Below are 20,285 nucleotides of genomic sequence, written 5' to 3'. Positions count from 1 at the left end.
TTATGACAACAAAATATGTTCGCAGTAATAATGTGTTCGGATCTTACCCGTGTATTTATACTTTGTGTTGTCCCAGTATCTCCAATAGTTTAAGTAAACCATTGATGATGTCGTTGGGGATTGTCGGGGCGTTAGAGAGACGTTAAATAAGAAGGGCGCCACCGTGTCCAGGGGGCACGGACCCGGGTGAGACACTTAACTCTGGGCGTGACGTCGCCCGTGTGGGGACATGAATCGACCACCATGCACTGCCTACAGAATAATTGACTGGGACCCGCTCTCAGCGACTGTCACACTATGAAGTAACGCCTTGGGCTCTTTTGGTGTCACACACGCCAACCTGGAGTGCACACGTTGTCCAACAAAAAAAGACAAGTTTGATAATGTTGTGATTTATTGTAGACTACACAGTACAATTCGTGCTTGAGCGCATTACATAAAGAACTATAAAATTGGTTGAAACTGTTTAAGCCTTGCGGTGCGATCGGTTTACGGGCTGTCCGGCCACCACGTGGTCGGACGTTACGTACATGGTGATTTCTGAATTTCTTACGGATTGCAAGGTAATTAACGAAATAGCCGACCACCGGGGTAGGCTCCGAGGAAAGCGAAAACGATTAAGAAGAATTACAGATAACATAATTACCGGGTTAATATAGCGAAGTTAAAGGCCTCGGAATGCAGAGTGCATCCTACCTCGGGTGGTGATGCGAAGCGACTGGGGTGAGTAATGGCCGCCGGGGTGGCAGAACAATAGCGTTGCGCGCCAAGTATTCCGATCCGTATTGCGCCGTGGCATATTTAATAAAACCAATTCAATTACAAAACACTCTTTTACATTTTACCCTGGTGGATCATGAACCGCAACCATGTAATAATTGAATTAAACAAGAAAGAATTAAATAAAGTTACAGTAACTGGACAGCCTTCGGCAAGTCTGAGTCTGTAGCGGCCCTTTAACAAGTCTGCCGAAAGAAAAACAAATAAAATAAAGAATTATGCCCTAAAACTTACATACACAACACTAGGAATAATTAAATATAAATTAGGAGGGAACGAGACACTGGCTCGACTCTGCCTCTTGCCGGGTGTTTACACATGCACGCATGCATACGTCGACTGCGGGAGATTCGAATGGACGGGACGGAAGAAATAGGGGTAGAGGGCATAGCCCCGGTCGACGTTATCGTTTACTGAATAGCTTTCCAGAATTAACTGCACATATTAAAAAGCATAATGAAACAAAATCAAATCAAATTATTGAATATTTTATAATTTTTTCTGTGGTTTAAAAATATATACTTCGATGAAACATCTATTAAAATACAAAATTATGCACCAAATTTTGTAAGAAATAGTGTTAGCTCGAAAAAAGTACTTCATATATGCAAAAAATAGCATAGCCTTGTTGCACAAAGTTACAATATCTTTCTTTTAGCTATTTTGCTGCATCTGGTTTCCAAAGGAATCGTTTGTAAGAGTTCATAATTATGTACTGTTTACATAACGCCGTTCAGTTGATGCGGTAATATTTAACCCTAATTAACTTCAATAAATCTTAAATAATCTTAGCAGTTAAGTTAAACATTGTGTGAAATTCACTCGTGCTTCTGTTGTTAGCTGTGAATAGTACGGACAAAAGAACATGCGGCAACAGCGCAGTGTCGTCCGCTTCCTGCCAGGTCATCCTTCAGTCAACAACACACTCCACGTATTCTAGTGGGCGAAAACAACCTGTGTTTACGTTGCGGCATGCCGAAATAGTTTTTTTTTCTTAAAAAGGAAAGAAAATAACCGTAATTAGGAAACACACAAAGAATTTACATAATCCTTAAAACATTTCTACCTCACAGCATACAATATTTGTGTTATTTCCAATTCTTTGCATTTACAAATGTCAATTTGTCACAACATTTTTTCACTATTAGGGTCATTCCGTGTGAAATCACCAAATGTTTAATTAAATAGTTGCTCGACTATTTTTAAAAAAAATAATTTTTTTACCACATATAACCTTATCAATGGGTAGTTCAAAACCATATTCATTTTATTTTTGTGTGCCACCATTTTCAGTAGAGGCTTGTTTATCTTCCCAAGTGCGTGCTCTAACAGTGGTTTGCAGTGGTTTCAATAAAAGGTCATTGTTGACATTGTATTAAAGATAGAAGGTTCTGGTCTTCACTGAAGTAAAGTAAACATTGTATGGTTACCAAAAATGTCTAGAAATAAAGATATAATTTTTTTTAACCTTATGTGAAATGACCTTGAAATTTGTCAAAATTTTTATAAAAATTTCATTTTTAACATTTTTTTAAAGTGACTTGGAGTTGGAACCACAGGGCAAATATTTTTTTGCAATAAGTATGGATGGCAGACTTTCCAGAAAAAATGAGATAATGTGTGGGTTTAAACTCCTTCCTGGTTTTCTGTTGCATTAAACTTCTAAAATTTTCATTTTTTGAGTTTTTCAAGGTCAAATATCTCAAAAGGGGGACCAGGTAAAATTTTTCTGTTTCCACTATTTAGTACACCTACTGGTACTTAACAAATTCTGCAAGTTTCATTTTGTGGTTCAAACAGGTGTAGAAGTTAAAGGCTTTGAAACTTAGGTAAAAAGTTGTAATATTTTAGCTCTAATTACTTGACTGTAATCAAATTGTGTAACAGTTATTAATGTTTATTTTATTTCTTATGAAGTGCAAATATAATATAAGGCTTTGAGTTGTAACATATGGAAAGTTAAAAATAAATCATTTTGTAAGGAGGCATGAATGGACAAGTTGTGACAAGCAAACCTGATGTAACCATCCAAAGAGCAAGTTGTGACAAGTTGAATATATGTGCATTGCAGCCAACCACTTTAGTCTTGTGTCTGCTGCCAAGGAGTAAAGATGTGTTTGTGTTCTGTGGTTTTGTATGTGCTGTCTACTCTAATATTGTTTATTTGGCTCCACACAAGTATTGCTGGTATGTGTTACAATTCTGCATTGAAGTGAGCTACTTAGTTGTTACCTGCAGTTTCTGTCTCAAAGTGACTACGTAGAACTATCTACCAGAAGTATGGAGTGTTCTTTGGGTACTTTTACACATGAAGATTGTGAAAATGATTCATATGGCAAGTATTACCTAAAATTATCATCAGACTTCACTAAATCGCAAATTGACCTTCTTAAGAAAAGAAGTAAGTTACATAACATTGTTAATGTGTGTACTTTCCACGAAAAAAAATATCTGGACAAGTATAATCATCTTTTTGGAAATTCGTGTTGCGATCCATTTTCATACCATAAAAAAGTTATCAAAAAACAGTTAAGGGAAATAACTGTAGAGTTGTCTGAAAGATGGCCATCACTGATTCCTGGCAAATCTGTTTGTTGCTCTTGTCATAAAAAACTTTCAAGTAATGTTGAGGGGAATTTAGGTACTAGTACTAGCAACTGTGATAACGAAGAACTATTCACCGCACCTGAAATTGTTGTAGAGTCTATCAATCAAGCTGGCTCTGCTTTAGGAGTTTCCCCAACTAAAATTATTAAACTTAGTGATACAAAAAAACATCTAGAAGTTAGACGAACTGTGAGCAAATTTTCTTGTGCAATTAAGAAAAAATTAAGCGACACTTTTACCATCACCTGTGAGTCTCAAGATGAGGATGATGAAGAAATAGCTGATACTGCAATAAAAGACATGGAAATTCATATTGAAAATCTCAAGAAAAGAATTAAGACCTGTACATCCAACAATGAGAAAATACAAGTCATTAGTGTAGTGCCAAAAAGCTGGTCAATGAAAAGAACTGCACATGAGTTAGATGTAAGCGAATATCTGGTTAGAAGAACACGTGAAATTGTTAAGGAACGTGGTGTTATTCCACAGCTCACATCTAAGAAAAAAGGGAAAGAATTGCCTCAAGAAACTAGAGATCTCGTTGTTCAATTTTATGAAAACGATGAAGTTAGTAGAATCTGTCCTGGAATGAAGGATACAAAATCGGTTCGTCTTGATGATGGGAAGAAAGAACTAAAGCAAAAACGTTTAATTCTGTGTAATTTAAAAGAACTATACCAAAAGTTTAGAGAAGAGCATCAATCTGTAAAGGTTGGGTTTTCTACATTCTGTATTCTGCGTCCCAAGTGGTGCATCCTTGCAGGAGCTAGTGGCACTCATTCTGTTTGTGTATGTTCAATTCACCAAAATTTCAAACTAATGACTATGGCAGTAAAAACAGATGACTGGAAGGTCCTTCTTGAAAATATTGTGTGTGATTTAAATAGTGAAGATTGTATGTTTGGAGAGTGCCCAAATTGTCCTGAAGTAGGAAACCTGAAAGTAGATGAACTATTGCAGGGTGTCAGTGATGATGACGATATCACATACAGTCAGTGGATAGTAGCAGACCATTGCAACCTTGTAACGATAGTAGAACCACATGCTGAATTCAAAGAGAAATTTGTTAGTAAACTAATGGCATTGAAGAAACACCATTTCATCTCGCAGAGTCAATCACAATTTCTGAAAAGTAAGAAAGAGAATCTACAAAGTGATGAATGTGTAATAATTCTGGATTTCTCAGAAAACTATACATTTATCATCCAAGATGAGATCCAGAGTTATCATTGGATGAATTCTCAGGCCACAATTCATCCCTTCTGTGTGTACTACAGAGATGATGCTAAGAATTTGTGTACTAAGAGCCTTTGTGTTATAAGTGACTGTATGAATCATAACACAGTTGCTGTGTACACATTCCAAACAAAGTTGATACACTTTGTTAAGTCCCTTATTCCTAATTTGAATCGAGTTGCCTATTTTTCTGATGGATCGGCTGCTCAATACAAGAACAGGTTCAATTTTTCTAACTTGTGCAAGCATAAAGAAGATTTTGGATTAGAAGCAGAGTGGCATTTCTTTGCAACAAGTCATGGAAAGGGGCCTTGTGATGGTATTGGTGGAACTGTCAAGCGACTGGTGGCTAAGACAAGTTTACAGCGACCGAAAGAAGGCCATATCATAACACCAATGAGTATGTTTCAATTTTGTGTGGAAAACATAAAAGGAATAAATTTTGTGTTTGTGGGAGAAAGAGAAGTTCAGGAGGCAGATCTTCACTTAAAAAGCAGGTTTGATAATGCTAAAAGAATTTTAAGCACTAGAGATCAACATTGTTTTAAACCGAAGAACACATCAACAATACAATACAGCATCATTTCAGCATCGTTTGATACGAAACACAAAGAATATCCAATTGATGGCACTACTGGTGTTTTTAACATTAGTGACATCTCAGTAAACGACATTGTTGTGTGTGTTTATGATAACAGATGGTATATTGGTAGAGTTTGTGAGGTTTCTCAAGAAAACAGTGATATCAAGGTGGTCTTCTACACACCAGGTGGTCCATCTACAAGCTTCAGTAAAACAAAAGATGATGTTTTATGGGTGGAGATGAAGAATGTTCTAGACATTTTGAAACCTACAGAGTTCACTACTATAACAGGTAGAACATTTAATATAACTGAAGAGAAAAATATAGAACTCTCTCAGAAACTGCGGGTCAAACTTGTAAAATAAATCTGTTGCAGCTGACATTTTTTTTTGTGGTTTGCAAATCTGGATAATGTAATAGGGTGAGTTTTATGTTTTTTATTATTAGCACTACAAATTGTTTTAACTTAAAGGTAAAATCACTAAAAGACTATGTGAACATGAGCCACTGTTAATTTTTATTTTCTACGTAAAATGCAACTTTTTACCCAAGTTTCAAAGCCTGTAACTTCTACACCTGTTTGAACCACAAAATGAAACTTGCAGAATTTGTTAAGTACCAGTAGGTGTACTAAATAGTGGAAACAGAAAAATTTTACCTGGTCCCCCTTTTGAGATATTTGACCTTGAAAAACTCAAAAAAATGAAAATTTTAGAAGTTTAATGCAACAGAAAACCAGGAAGGAGTTTAAACCCACACATTATCTCATTTTTTCTGGAAAGTCTGCCATCCATACTTATTGCAAAAAAATATTTGCCCTGTGGTTCCAACTCCAAGTCACTTTAAAAAAATGTTCAAAATGGAATTTTTATAACATTTTTGACAAATTTCAAGGTCATTTCACATAAGGTTAAACAAAATTATATCTTTATTTCTAGACATTTTTGGTAACCATACAATGTTTACTTTACTTCAGTGAAGACCAGAACCTTCTATCTTTAATACAATGTCAACAATGACCTTTTATTGAAACCACTGCAAACCACTGTTAGAGCACGCACTTGGGAAGATATACAAGCCTCTACTGAAAATGGTGGCACACAAAAATAAAATGAATATGGTTTTGAACTACCCATTGATAAGGTTATATGTGGTAAAAATATTAATTTTTTTAAAAATAGTCGAGCAACCTCAACTTGGTGATTTCACACGGAATGACTCTAATAGTAAAGAAAATAATTTTTTTTTTTCAATAATGCAAAGCACTGAACCCAATCATAACTATGTGAGCCTTTAGAGAATATACTTGAAAACACAAATGCAATTAACTTTTTTTGATTATCGTATGAAAATAAAAAGTTATAAATGCAATAATTTCACTGACTGAAAGCACTTTCGGCTCATACTATAGGTAAATTTTTTGTAGGGCTGGGCCGATACCACTTTTCACCGATTCCACCGATAGCGATTCTTATGGGCCGATACTGCCGATACTAACCAAAGAAATGTTTGTGTTATGAAAGGATATTTTACTTATAAAGTATTTTTTAATTTCATATTATAATGACAGAGTACCATCAATGTTCAAAACACTTACTAACATGCATCTTACAATAATAATAATACACACACAAATACTTTTTTTTTCAGCCCACATGTTTAAGCATTGCCCAATTTTGTTCGCAAGGGTCTAAAAATATTAAAAATAAAATCCTTATTATTTTTAATGCTATAAATATGACAAAATAATTACAATGTGAACTGTTCTGAATGCTCCATATTAGGCTAGGTAAAAAAATGTGTTGCATACACTTCAAGCACTACTTTCACTTGCCAGGTTTCAAGACACTGATGTTTTTATTCAGAAACACTAGATGCCGTAGTTTCTCGGGATTAAGCGTACTTCGTTTCTTGGTAGAGATTAAGCCATCAGCACTAAAAAGTCGCTCTGATGCCACAGAACCAGCTGGTGAAGACAAATATTTCTGTGCAGCTTTGCATAACCTAGAATGTGGTGATGTCTTCCAATATTGTGAAGGGTCTGAATTTATTGGTACAATTTGGCTCTGCCAAATACATTTCACCCTCAGTTTCTGGAGACAGGTAAGTTGTTGCTGCTGGTGTTTTGGTTTTATTCATTATACTGTAGTATATTGAATGCATACCTTTCAATTTTTTGGATTCAAGTTCAACTGTAGATACAGTACATGTAGTGCTTGAGGGTGGTTGACATTCATGTCCTCTGATCTCTGCTATCAAATCATGAGTTGCAGCAGCATATGCATCAGCTACTGTAAATACAGTTTTTTTGAACCTGGGGTCTAAAAGTGTTGCAATGGTGAACTTACTGTTGGTTTCAATGCTTTTGAAACGAGTGCACATTGAATTAATCATGTCTTTTTGAATCCCCTTCAGCCCTGAATTTTGTTCTGTCAGACAGGTTAGTTCTGACTTGATACCATTTACTGTTGGGATGACTTTTGCAATTGTCACATTTTCATTGCTGATATTAAGAGTAGCCATATAAAAACACTTGAGAATGCTTAGTGCTTGTTCCATAAGAGACCATTCACTAGATGTCAACTCAGTGTGTAAATTTAGTTCCAGGATAAGCCATGTAATTGCACGCCGCTGCTCAATCAATCGCTCCAGCATAAGATAGGTGCTGTTCCAGCGACTTGGTTCATCTTGAATCAGACGATGGGTGGGCTCGTTATGGTTTCTCTGGAAATTTTTCAGCAGTTTTGATGCACTGATTGAGTGTTTGAAATGTGTAACAATTCGCCTGGCTTTTGCACAGGCATCGGACACATTTCTCTGGTTCATCAACGTTTCTGTAATATCTAGCTGTAGTGTATGAGGTATGAGCAGTGCAGGGAATGTGACTATAACTTGCCTGAGCAACACCATTTACCATGTTAATTGCATTGTCTGTGACAACAACATGAACTTTGCCATTTATGTCCCACTGTTCAAAAGCTTAATTTAGCATTGTTGCAATACTGCCTGCAGTATGTTTTGCAAGTGAAAATGGCATAACTTCTGAGCAGAATGTCTGGTACACAAAACTGGTATCAATAAAATGGGCAGTCAATGAAGTAAAATCTTCACATGTGTGAGTAGACCACAAATCTGATGTCAAACTAATGTGCTCCACACTTGTAAAGTTAGCCTTTACTTTATTCTGTACTTGTTCGTACAGGTAGGGAATTACAGTTCTTGAGAAAGTTGTTATGCATGGTATTTTATACCTGGGTTCTAGGTATGATATTAGGTCACGAAACCCCTCATTTTCTACAATACTAAAGGGAAGCATTTCACTGCAAATCATTCTGCCGATCAACTCTGTGATTTTTATATGCTTTGAACTGCAAGTTGATAAAGGCATTTTTTTCTCAAGCATGTCACTGATTTTATGGAACTTATTTTTAAACTGGCTGTAAATTGGTATTGTGGAGGATAGTGGTGATGGGATTAAAAAACTAGCACATTTATTTCCAGTATCAGAAAGTAGAGAAGAATCACTGCCAAGAAAAAGTTTATTTTCACTAGTAACATTAATTTTTTAGATACCACTGCTGCTAGGTTCTGGTTCTGGAGTCTGAAAATATTCAGGCGAAGGTGGTTGCTTTGTTTCCTTTAAAGCCATAATTTTCATTTCCTTGCTATGAATTGAGTCCAAGTGTTTTTTCATGTTTGATGTGGTGAATCCTCTTGACTTAACCCCACCTCGTGATATTTTTACATGGCAAAAAGTGCATGTAGCCTTGGTATCTTCATTTGATTGAAGATTGAAGTATTTCCAAACTTCACTTCTCTTCCCAGCCATATCATCACACTCAGAAAAATCTTTAAAATATCACTTAAGGTTTAGATTTTAACAATTCAAGCTAACGTAAATACTAAATTGTAAACAAACACAACATCATCATACCTGCCAACTTTCCAAACTCCTCACCAGTAAAACTTTACAATATAATAAACTTTAGCGTAAACTGGACGCGATAATTTTTCGCTCAATTGGTTGATGTACTTCAAGCACATTTCTCCTATTGAGACCCATTTCCTTACACTATAAATGAAATCCAATTAACTTATTTACAATAAATATTAAAAACCAGATGTAAAGCAAGCAAAGTGATTAAATAGTAACACAATAATAGGTCTTACCTTCCCTGCAGTTGTATCTTAACCCTTTAACTGCTATATACTTGGATGGTTTTGCAAACCCCTCAGTACTGGAGTATTTAAAGCAAAAATGTGAAAATAACAAAAATTTAAAAAAATTTAAATTACACTAGTTAGTTGCTATATTTCTGTTCTGTTTTTTAATATTCTCTTCTTAAAACAAGTTTGCACTTTATTTACACTATCCTAAAATTTATTATTTGTTTTTACAAATCAATAGATTTTCAGAGTGTGATAATCACTGAAACATGGCACAACACAAAGTGCCACTGCACAAATCACACATGTAACGAGATTCTCGTCTCTTCTTGTCTTTTCTTTTAGTTTTGCTGCAGACATGACAGTGCCTCGTAGGATTTTTCTTCTTCTCTGTAGCTGGAACAAGGGATGGAAAATGTCTGTGTGTGAGGCGCAATGGTGTGTCAGAACTGGAAGGTAGTCTGTGGCTCTGTGGAGATGTTTTTGTCTCTTGATATTTTTCCAACAATTGATGCTGTACCACACGCAACTGAAAATCAGCTAATTGAACATGTTTTCCAGTTTTTGTCATGTACAAAGCATGTGAATTCAGGAGAATCATGTCAACTAAATGAAAAAAAACTTTCTTGTACCACTTCACAGTTTTTTCACACATGCTAATGAACTGAGTAACATATCAGTTTTATCCACTGCTCCCATATTCACGTTGTAATCATTCACACAAGACGGCTTTACAATTTGTTTGCCTGTCTTGTGATAAGCTTTTCCAGTTGCTGCCATACTGTCATCATGCATTGTTGTAAGCATGTAGACATCACGCCTGTCATGCCACTTTAGTGCTGTCAGTGTGTCTTTGTGTTTGGCTACAGTTTCCCCCTTGGCCAGTTTTTTGGACAGTCACAATAATTTTCCCGCTCAGCAGGCGGAATGCCACCAAAGTTACTTGTAGTGCCATCTATTAGTAAAAAAGTGAACAGACAAATTCTTTCCAAGAGACACCTACATATAGCACTAGTGTTTACTTTTTCATGTTTACCAGACAGCCGCACGAGGAACGATTTTAGCGCGCAGGCTAGCTGCGTACATACGGTTGGCAAGAAATGTGGATTTTAAATTATATTTTGAGAAAGTGCTAACCAAATAATTGTGGAATCGAGAAGTATATGTTTAGCTTTAAGCTTTATGTATACTGCTCCTACGATAAAAGAAACGAAATCATGTTAGATGTTAATCTACAGTTGATGCAGCATCACAATGATCGCATCTGAGTTATCTCGATCATCGCATTGGTGTGCATGTTAAAGCACATTGAGTTAACTCGATCATAGCAGTTAAAGGGTTAAATAGGTAAGTCCTATGTAAAAATTCTGGCTCTCTTCATTTCCTACATATTATTTACAACATAGTCACAAATGAAATTTAAAAAAAAAATAGTTTAAATTATATCGGTCCCATTATTCAATAATATTGTTATTAATTTAACACATCTTAAGTAGAAACACTGTTGTTAAGTGAAGCTGCAGTTGTTTTCTTGGCTTTTTTAAGAAAGTCAACTGAAAAATTTTCTTCAAAACGAGCTCTTTTTGAAACCTTGCATTTCAGTGCACACAGACTTTCCACTGATTTATGAGACATAGATGACCTAGTTCTGTTCTTTTTAATTAGACAATATCCTCTCACATTCCGCATTGCTGTGAGGGATAACAAGAACAGCCAACATAACACTTGCTATTTTATCATATTTTAGCACCCCATCCATACCACACACTTCAGCTAACTTGGACCATTTCTTATCAATGCTATTATCTTCTGATACAAAGCTTGAGATGTCATCTATCTGCAAGTTTGCAAACTGCTGCTGAGCTTCATCCATGGCAGTATCAAATGATTCACCTGGCTTTAAGGGCAGAATGAAGGGAAACATATTTACAAAGTACCAAACTGATGTGAAGCTGGATTTTTCAATAGTGCTTGACCTGGCAACCTCTGCATGTTTAAGCACTTCATTGGAAAATGGAAACTTATGTACAATGTAATCGCAAGCTGCTACTACGTACTTCCTAACACAAGAAAAAAACTCTCTCTTCTTGTGCTCTTCAAGGCTGTTTACTAATTGAAATGTTTTACTTCCAATGATCAAATCCTCATCATTTTTCTGATTTTGAGAATAATGATAATCCAGGTTCTGTGCTGAGACATCACTCTTTAGAACAGATGGTTTAACAAATTTTGTTAAAAGATCTTTCAGTAAACTTTCTAGCAATTCTTTCAAAATATGTATTTGTGGTTCTGCCCTCTGAAGTAATATGTTGATTTTCTCAAAGACTGGAATAATATGAAGTACAATTAAACAAAATGCCTTATTTAAATTACAGCTTAAAAACATAAATAACTTTTCTTTTCGGCTCAAGATACTATTTTTCATTCCTACAGCCTTTGTACTCTTGGGAACAACAGTTTTACTTTTGGGAACATCTCTTTTGCTACTGGAATTCGGCCCTAAACTTGATAGTGGTTTCAATTTACTTGTTGCGTTTTCTTGAGCTGTCATTTTAGAAATGGTTCCAGTATCTAGTTTAACTTTCTTGACAATGGTGCTGCCTTGAATATTACTTGTGAGATCTGGTTTACAGTCAACCATACCGTTGGCAAGTTCTTGTTCTTCAGTCTTCTTTTTGATGGTCAGTTTAGGTATTAGAAAAGAAGAAAGGCCAACATTATCTGAAGTCTTCTGTTGCTTGATTTCTTATTTAAAGAAGCTAACTAAAGGCTCCCATTCTTCAACAACCCGTGATAAGCTTCTGTTCAATGACAACCATCTCGTACACACATGTTTAAGAAGCTTCTTGTCTTCTTTTCCATTATAAATGTTGCAAAGATTTCAATTTATCTTTTCTTTTTGAACTCTTTTCAAAGTAATAAAACACATCTATTAGAATATCATCAATTCTTATGGGCAAACATGATGCAGCTGTCTCAGCACTCAAATTAATCAAATGGTACAAGCAGCCAATAACAATTATATTCTCCTGTTTTTTTTTTAGTACTGCAGACACACCATTTTTTTTGCTTAACATGACTAAGCATCATCATCAGCCCCAAAAGCTACACAATGATCAATAGGTACTTTTAGGCATTCAAACTCTGACAGAATTAGATTTCCAATATTTCTTCCAGTAGAATCACCTTCTAAAATATGTAAAAAGAAAGTACAGTACTCACAACCTTCTGCTGCAACTCATCCCATACAGTAACAACAATTGGGTATGTGTTAACATTTGAATCATTGCTACCATCTGTAGCAACAGAAAACGGCCGAGCTTGCAAACACTTAATTACATAATTTGTTTCTTGATGTGCCATTTCTTGAATGATTGCAGTCGTCTTCGTACGCCCGCAACCATACTTTTTGGCCACTTCCGAATCGGGAAAAATTTTTTTGTATAATGCCCCAGCGTGGTCCGCAACGCTAATTGCGACTATGTGCTCTACAAGGAAACTCGTAAAGTAACATTCTACTCGTGTCACTTCTACTTCAGAACTCTTTGCAAAGAAACGGTCAACTTTTCAACTGCTTGCGCTGGCTTTCACGTTTTCGATATGTTTTTAACGATTAACGGGGTTATAAACATTGTTTCTGCCACCATGGGAAATGTTTATATCACATCTACAAACACCACAAAACACAAACTTCCCTCCTTTGTTAGATTTTAAGATGCACGGATATTCAACTGTATACTCTTTTCTGAAAGTCTGAAAATACGATTTCTTGCGTTTTTCACTCATGTTAAAAATTATTCAACGCACAACGCACATAACATCAGAACATAACCTTAACATTCCACAACAAACTGGGAGGCAAAGACATAATGACAAAACGCAAAGATACACGTGCCAAGACAAAGTGTTCAATTTATACATACTTCAGCGCCACCTACAAGCACAGTGCGATTAGCAGCCATCTTTTTTATCATTCGCTTGACGCATCTATACTGCGTGATCTGTGGCCTTGTAAAAAACGTAAACAAAACATAAATGTTGCTTTGATCAAAAATAAATTTCAAAAAACGTAAAATTTGTGTCCTTTCCCGTAAGAACATAAACATTGTGCCAAAACCATAAATTTTATGGCTAAAACGTAAAAGTTGGCAGGTATGCAACATAACATCAGCAAAGCCATAGATATATAAATAACATGGAGATGGGGTAAGCTACTCAGACGTTCTTCAGCAACTGTTTCTATAATCGCTGTAAACGTGATCGCGGGTGCAATTTACTTTATCGCGAGCACTTGTAAACGTAACCTGAGGCTGTCTTTGCTCCACAGTTGGCAATGAATATTTTTTTATTTATTTATTCAGTTTTTGTTCAGTGGATCCCATATGGAGTTAAGGGCTCCGGGATATAGAACAAGTCAAGTCAATTTTATACAGATAATACATTTATACATACATACTGCATAAGTACAATTATTAAACTTATAGAGTACATTGGTACATAAGAAATGGTATAAACTGAAGTTTAGGACATTTATACATTTATAGTATGCACGTCTCTATGGTTCTCGGGCTCCATTATATTTTTAAAACAATCAACACGACCGGTTTTCTTTAAAACAGTAGCGCTGTGGGAAGGAAACTTAGGGTAATAGTGCATAAATTACAAAATTAGGCAATTATTTTAAAAATTAGTTTTGACTTACAAAAAAAACCAGTTGCGTGAAATACTATTCCTTAGTGATTTTTTTCTAACAAAAACAATATAACACAGTTTAAGAACTTGGACTGAGGTATCGGTGCGAAGTATTGGCAAATATTTTACAGATGCTGCTGATGCCGATACTCTGAATATCGGCCGATACTTAAGAATCGGAATCGGCATCGGCCCAGCCCTAATTTTTTAGTTTTAAAAATTGTTTTATCACATAGTGTCAGCTTTAACTGCAAGAGCAAAGATTGTTAAAATAACCAGCAATAGAAATTTTTACGTTTATAAATAGATTAACAGGCAACTGGGTAATAAGACCACAATTTAAAAAAAACAACCTGAACTGCGACCCTAATAAACTGTTCAAAAGATACATGCTAAGTTAACCCAAGTTAGTATGCCTTCATGCCAATCCAAACTAAGGGTCAAAAGTTAACTAGAGCATTTGCAACTCACACCATCCATCAAGTTACAAGAAAATAATTAAAATGTGACTGAGCACGAAAATGTTAAAGCATGTAACCCAAGCAAACAGGCTAGGCAAATCGTAACAATCCCAGTAATATTTTGTAGTAAAAACTAGCATACATAAAACATAGCGACTCCATATGGCTACCATAGAAAACGAAAATTATCTGGAGCAGTAAAGCACTAACACGCCAACACACTAAAAGCAAAAAAAAAAGGTGGTAGATGAGAATGATTTTTAAAAATATTTAAATGAAGGCAAAAACGTTACATTCGAGAACAGGGCCAGCTCCTGCCGAGGTCTTACAAACAAATTGATACTTAACAGAGCCATGTATCGCTGCTCGTTGACATCGCCCGCTAACCCAAACTACACCAAATGAATGCCCGAAAGAATAAAGAAGGCGGCAACACGCACTCATTTTGCTTTTATACGTTGCACCCCCGTACATTGCGCGTATGCAGAGCACAAGAGGGAATGTTAAACTTACAGCAGAAAAAATGGCACACGTTACTGTGGCGATGGTGCGGGAACTTCGAAGATGCGACAACACATTCTTTGCATTCAAACAAACAGAAATTAAAATTATTAAAATGAGTTAATTTATACAATATTTATTAAAGTTTTTCTGGTGCTTTTTTCAACAGAAAGCTGCATTTAGAAAAAATCGAGTTTGATGGAAGTATTTTAAAAGCCATCACTAGGGACTAAATAACAGAATTTTTCGTATTGGCTTATAACCATGACGTTTCATTGGCGCCACTGAGGTTCGTGTACTTCTGTGTTATGTTTGACTTTTCTCGCTATTTAGGATGAGGCTAGCCTTTTCTTATTGATATAAAGGAGTAAGCCGATCTTTTGGCAACTCTGCATGGTACTTGAGGACAAAGGATGGTGCCTTCCTTCTATAAGGTAGCCTAAATTGAAAAGAAAAGATCCCTGCATATGGCTAATAGTTCAGTATCAAAGCATAAATATAAAACCTAATACTTATTTTAGTTTTATATATTAAATAAGTTATTTTAAGTTCTGTGTAGTTTTAAAATTGTTTATGGGTAGATTAGATAATTACTGTATAAGTGTGATAATTACTACGCATAGTCTAGCATGCGGCATAAACACTACCACATGTGCTTATGTTTTATTACATGCATAAAATATGTGATGACTGATGGGTGCACCTGGATATTGGCAGCACTGCATGTATAACATTATAGTTGCAGCACATGTATTTAATTGTGTTTGTTGGACATTTTATCTAGGAGGACATAAAGTCGTTATGCTCGCACGTTGTGGAAAACTTTGGAAAAGTGTTTGATGACATTGACTACGTGCAGACCTTCAAGGCGCTGAAGATCCGCTACGATCAACACCAAGACAAGCTGAAGGACAGAGACAGAACGACGCGTGACAGGTACGACAATGATAGTTTGATGAGTCGAGTGCCGTAATAATACAGTAGAGTCCATGCTTGATTATTTTTAGTCAAGTCCTTAAAAATCTAGTTGAGCTTGGCTTGAGTAGCTGCTAAAATTTTGAGAAAAATTTGTTTTCTTGGTGTTTGTATTAGATACTATTTGTGCCATTTAAAGTCCATATATGTTTTCTACATGTTAGTCATTTGTGTAAAGCAAATAATAAAAATATAATTATGAATCATACCAATTAATGATTTCTTTAAAAAATTATTTTTTTTCTCCACAGGCTTCTGAAAACTCAGTCTGAGTGGTTTGGTTAGGTTAGGTTTATATACTACTAGCTTCAGTACTCGGTGTTGCCCGGGCTGAACACAGTGATACATTGTCCGAGAGTTAAAGCAAAATCAGGGTGGCCACAGACTGGGAAAACCGGGAAGAGTCAGGGATTTGTTTGATGGGTCGGGGAATTTTTTGAGATTAGCTTGTTTCAAAATTGTAATGTTTTCTTCAATGTCCATTCATTATAAAAACTTGAGTTAGCTGTACCACTTTCAAAATTGTATGTGTAATCCACACAGAAATATTATTATTTTTTTTTATGTGTGTTTAAAAGCATGGTGCGTGGCTTATTCAAAACTTGACAATGCTGCAAAGGTAAAGTTCCTTCAAGCTCCAATGTTGGTTAACCTGCTGTTTGTTAAATTACAACAGACAGCTGGTTTTAAAGTGCATATGTTTGTGAAAAAAGACGTTGCAATGATTACAGAAGGTTTACGGTTGTGAATATCTACGGTGGCTGAAAACCCCTAAAATGACAAAAATTGATAAGGAAATGGGAAATCATGTAATGGGAAGAAAGTCGGTGTTAACATGACTGGAGGGAAAAAATAATAATTTGGCAGAACTTTTAATGGCGCTTCATCACAGTAAACAAAACATCTTTGGTCAGGATGGTACTCATTATTTTTCATTCATGACATTTTTTTTCCTCTCAAGCTAAGCATATCATTCACAGTTAATCCATAGATAAAATATTTTCTACCTAATATCTGTAGAGACGTCTATTTACAAATTACTCAGGAATTTTAATGGAAGTATTGAAACTTTTAACAGTATTCTTGCCGCAAGAATATAGTGTGAAAAAAACAACTTATAGATGTCTACAATGGTACTGAGAATGCAATATTATTTTTACAGGGATGTTATAATTTAGAATTATTATGCAAGCCCGGATTTAAAATATTATAGAAATTAGAAATATGATTCTAAGGTCTATATTTTAAGTTTGGTGTAAGGCTTATTATAATCAAATATTTTTGGTTATGGTCTAAATGCATGGGGTGTGAGGCTTATTCAAGTAATTCGAAAGAAGAGCCACTTTTCTGTAAAAAAAAAAAAAAAAAAAAAAAAAAGGTGTTGTGTTACAAGTGGTGACGTTATATTACATATTACAAATACTGTGATGTGAAAATGATCAGTTAGGTTAGCAGCAATAAAAATTCTGAGATATTGATTAAACTATTGGTTAAGAATTACCAATATAATGTAGCCCACTTTAACACCAAACATCTTTACTATTTTATAATGTTTTTAATAAAGATAACGAACAGTTAACATAATTTGAAAGTAAATCTAAAGCATGTAACCTAACCTAACCTAACCTAACCACTCTTTAAAATGGTCAATTACTGGTAAACTACTTGTAGTATCACAATGCCCTCTTGGATAATAATTGAAAAATATGTCAGGAAGTAAAAAAAGGAGCAGCATTTTGGAATTTTTATTATAATTTTTGCAGAAAAGTCGCTCTCCTTAAAAAAAATTACTGTGTCTTATTTTGGTAACTTAATTGTCTGCTATAATTCATTTGGGTTACTTAATAATCTCATAGAGTTTTTACTCTCGTGAGTTTTGTGCTTGTATAATAAACAACTAGAAATACATATTATCTATCACCTACCTTCAATAAAATTTAGTTCAATCTTTGTTTAGTCATTTGACTCTTGAATACTTGCAGTTTGAAAAAAAGAACGGTTTTTAATTTTTATAAGTGAAGTAATATAACAGTGCAAAATAAGGGTCAGGGAAAGTAATAATCAGGGAAAACCTGGAAAAGTCAGGGAATATCATTTGAGATTGTGTGTGACCACCCTGAAAATGAATAGTGTTATATGACAGTGTGGTCAACATAGAAAAATGTCACACAGTTGCTGTTTGTTTGTCTATGACCTATGATTATCTCTTTACCCATAGTGATTGGTTGCAAACGGTGTAGAAGTTGATGCACTGCAGCGCCATCTAGTGGCGAGTTATAGCAAAATGGATATTGCGAAAATATTCTTTGTGTTTAAATATCTATGTAAACAAATATTCATGACTATCGGTTGAACGGTTTAGAAGTTAATGTGCTGCAGCACCATCTAGTGGCAAGTTACAAAAAAATTAATACCATAAAAACCTTCTCCATGAAAATACACTTTGATGTGCTAACTTTCATGGCGATTGATCAAATGGTGTCAGAGTTTATCAACGTCATACATACCATCATCCTCTTTTATATGTATATGTGTGTGTGTATGGATTAGAAAAACTGTAATATTGTGAGTTGTATGTTGGGTAAAGTTATCTTCAAAATAGTGTGGATGGTGGGTTAGGACATAACAAATGCTGTGATATAGTGAGGATAGTCACTTGGGACGGTTGGTAAGGTTAGGTTAACGTAGCTAAATTAAAAATTATGTGTAATTGTTCCAATGATTTTATGTTATTTTCGTACTAGGGACATAAGAGAACGTAACGAATGAAATGTCGGAGTGGGCGCCACCATGTGATATGGGCACGTGGACGGAAACCCCGCGGAGACTCCCTTCAGGGCGTGACGTGGCCCGTGTAGGGCTAGGCCCGGTTCCCTTAGTAAACAATATCGTGCCATTGGGCTCTTAAGGCGTTCCACACGCCTCGTGGTCGCTCGACTAAATACTCACAGGCTCAACGCACTCCTTTTATTCCAGTAACGTTACAAACAAGTCTCTACTTGCGCTACATCTACATTACCACATTAAAACTGTTAATATCGCCAACGGCGGGAAAGAATCGGTTTACAGGCTGACCAGGTCACCTCGTGGCCTGGCCTCGTGAGTCTTAAGACGCGGTTCGTGGTTAAACGTTCAAAATGAACTTAAATATTTATTGAAACGAGCCGGCCACTCGGAGTAGGCCTCGCAGATCTGAAAAGGTTTTAGAAATTATAAAAAGTCCGGCGGATGCTAAGACATCAGTTGAATGTAAAATTGTGAAGTTGCGAGGTGCTCACCAAGCATCCTACCCCAGGTGACGAACGGAAGCGACTTAAGAGGCCAGGGCAGCATGGCGGCCGGTAAGCGCTGGATTTACCGTTAGTCTCTCCTGTTATTCATTAAAGAAAAGACATGTAGCAATTACGTAAACATTAAGATTAAATAAGAAAACAAAAGGGGTCGTGGCACAGACTCTACTCTCGCCTCTTGTCGGCAGCCTCACACGCCCACAAACACACCTACACACGGGGCGGGAGGTTTTTAATAGAGGGTGTTGGTGGGAGGATAGGGGTGGTGACGTCGTGAGGCACACAGGGCTTAGGGTGGGCGTAGCTCCAGTCGACGTCAATATATTTAATGCATCTTAACCTTATCTAACTAACTACTCATTAAAACAGTAAAGTACTTAAAGTATCACAACACCCTCTTAGAGAATGATTACAAAACATGTAAGAAGTATAGAAACTTAACTCTGCATTAACACTGTATCCTTTCCAAAGTGAAAATTTAAATTTAAATTAGCTATCTATAAATTTTATTTTCTTTTTCTTCTGTTTTTTCCTGGTTAACAACAATTGTCCTGACTAAAAACAGTGAAAATCAAATGAAAGTTAACTAACCATAAATTTTATTTTCTTTTTCTTCTATTTTTTCCTGGTTAACAACAATTATCCTGACTAAAAACAGCAGTACTTACACATTTTCAAATATGATGTCGCAATATTCTTTAAAAATTGGTATTAAATAAGGTTTCAAAGAAATAATAAATTTGAATATAAACAGAATCAAAGCTGTCAGCCTTTTTGACTATATAATGAAAGATATGAAGATATGTGATCACTAGGGCCTGGAAAATTTCGGTGTTTTCAGTATGCAAAAAGCGGTACTTTAAATTAGAAAAGCGGTGGTTTAAAGTCGGTATTTTCGTTATGCAATGGAAATTTTACCGGTATTTTAAATGTTGACTAAATTGTGCAGTTATTGAATATAATAGTTTACATATTTAATAAACAATCCATGTA

At 35.5% G+C, this 20,285-nt stretch overlaps 1 protein-coding gene across 3 annotated transcripts in view; it reads left to right on the top strand.

Moving 5' to 3' along the window:
- Positions 1-20,285, top strand: part of LOC134527491 (serine/threonine-protein phosphatase 4 regulatory subunit 3) — a 269,007-nt gene that overhangs the window by 192,289 nt on the left and 56,433 nt on the right. For all 3 annotated transcript variants that reach the window (XM_063360215.1, XM_063360213.1, XM_063360214.1), the window contains exon 15: positions 15,812-15,963. In XM_063360215.1, coding sequence (XP_063216285.1) covers positions 15,812-15,963 — 152 coding nt within the window. The remainder of the gene's footprint in view (positions 1-15,811; positions 15,964-20,285) is intronic.

This window comes from Bacillus rossius, chromosome 1 (genome assembly GCF_032445375.1).
Source record: "Bacillus rossius redtenbacheri isolate Brsri chromosome 1, Brsri_v3, whole genome shotgun sequence".
Lineage (NCBI taxonomy): Eukaryota > Metazoa > Arthropoda > Insecta > Phasmatodea > Bacillidae > Bacillus > Bacillus rossius.
Note: the sequence above shows the minus strand (reverse complement) of the source record. Positions and strands in the feature narration are given on the sequence as shown.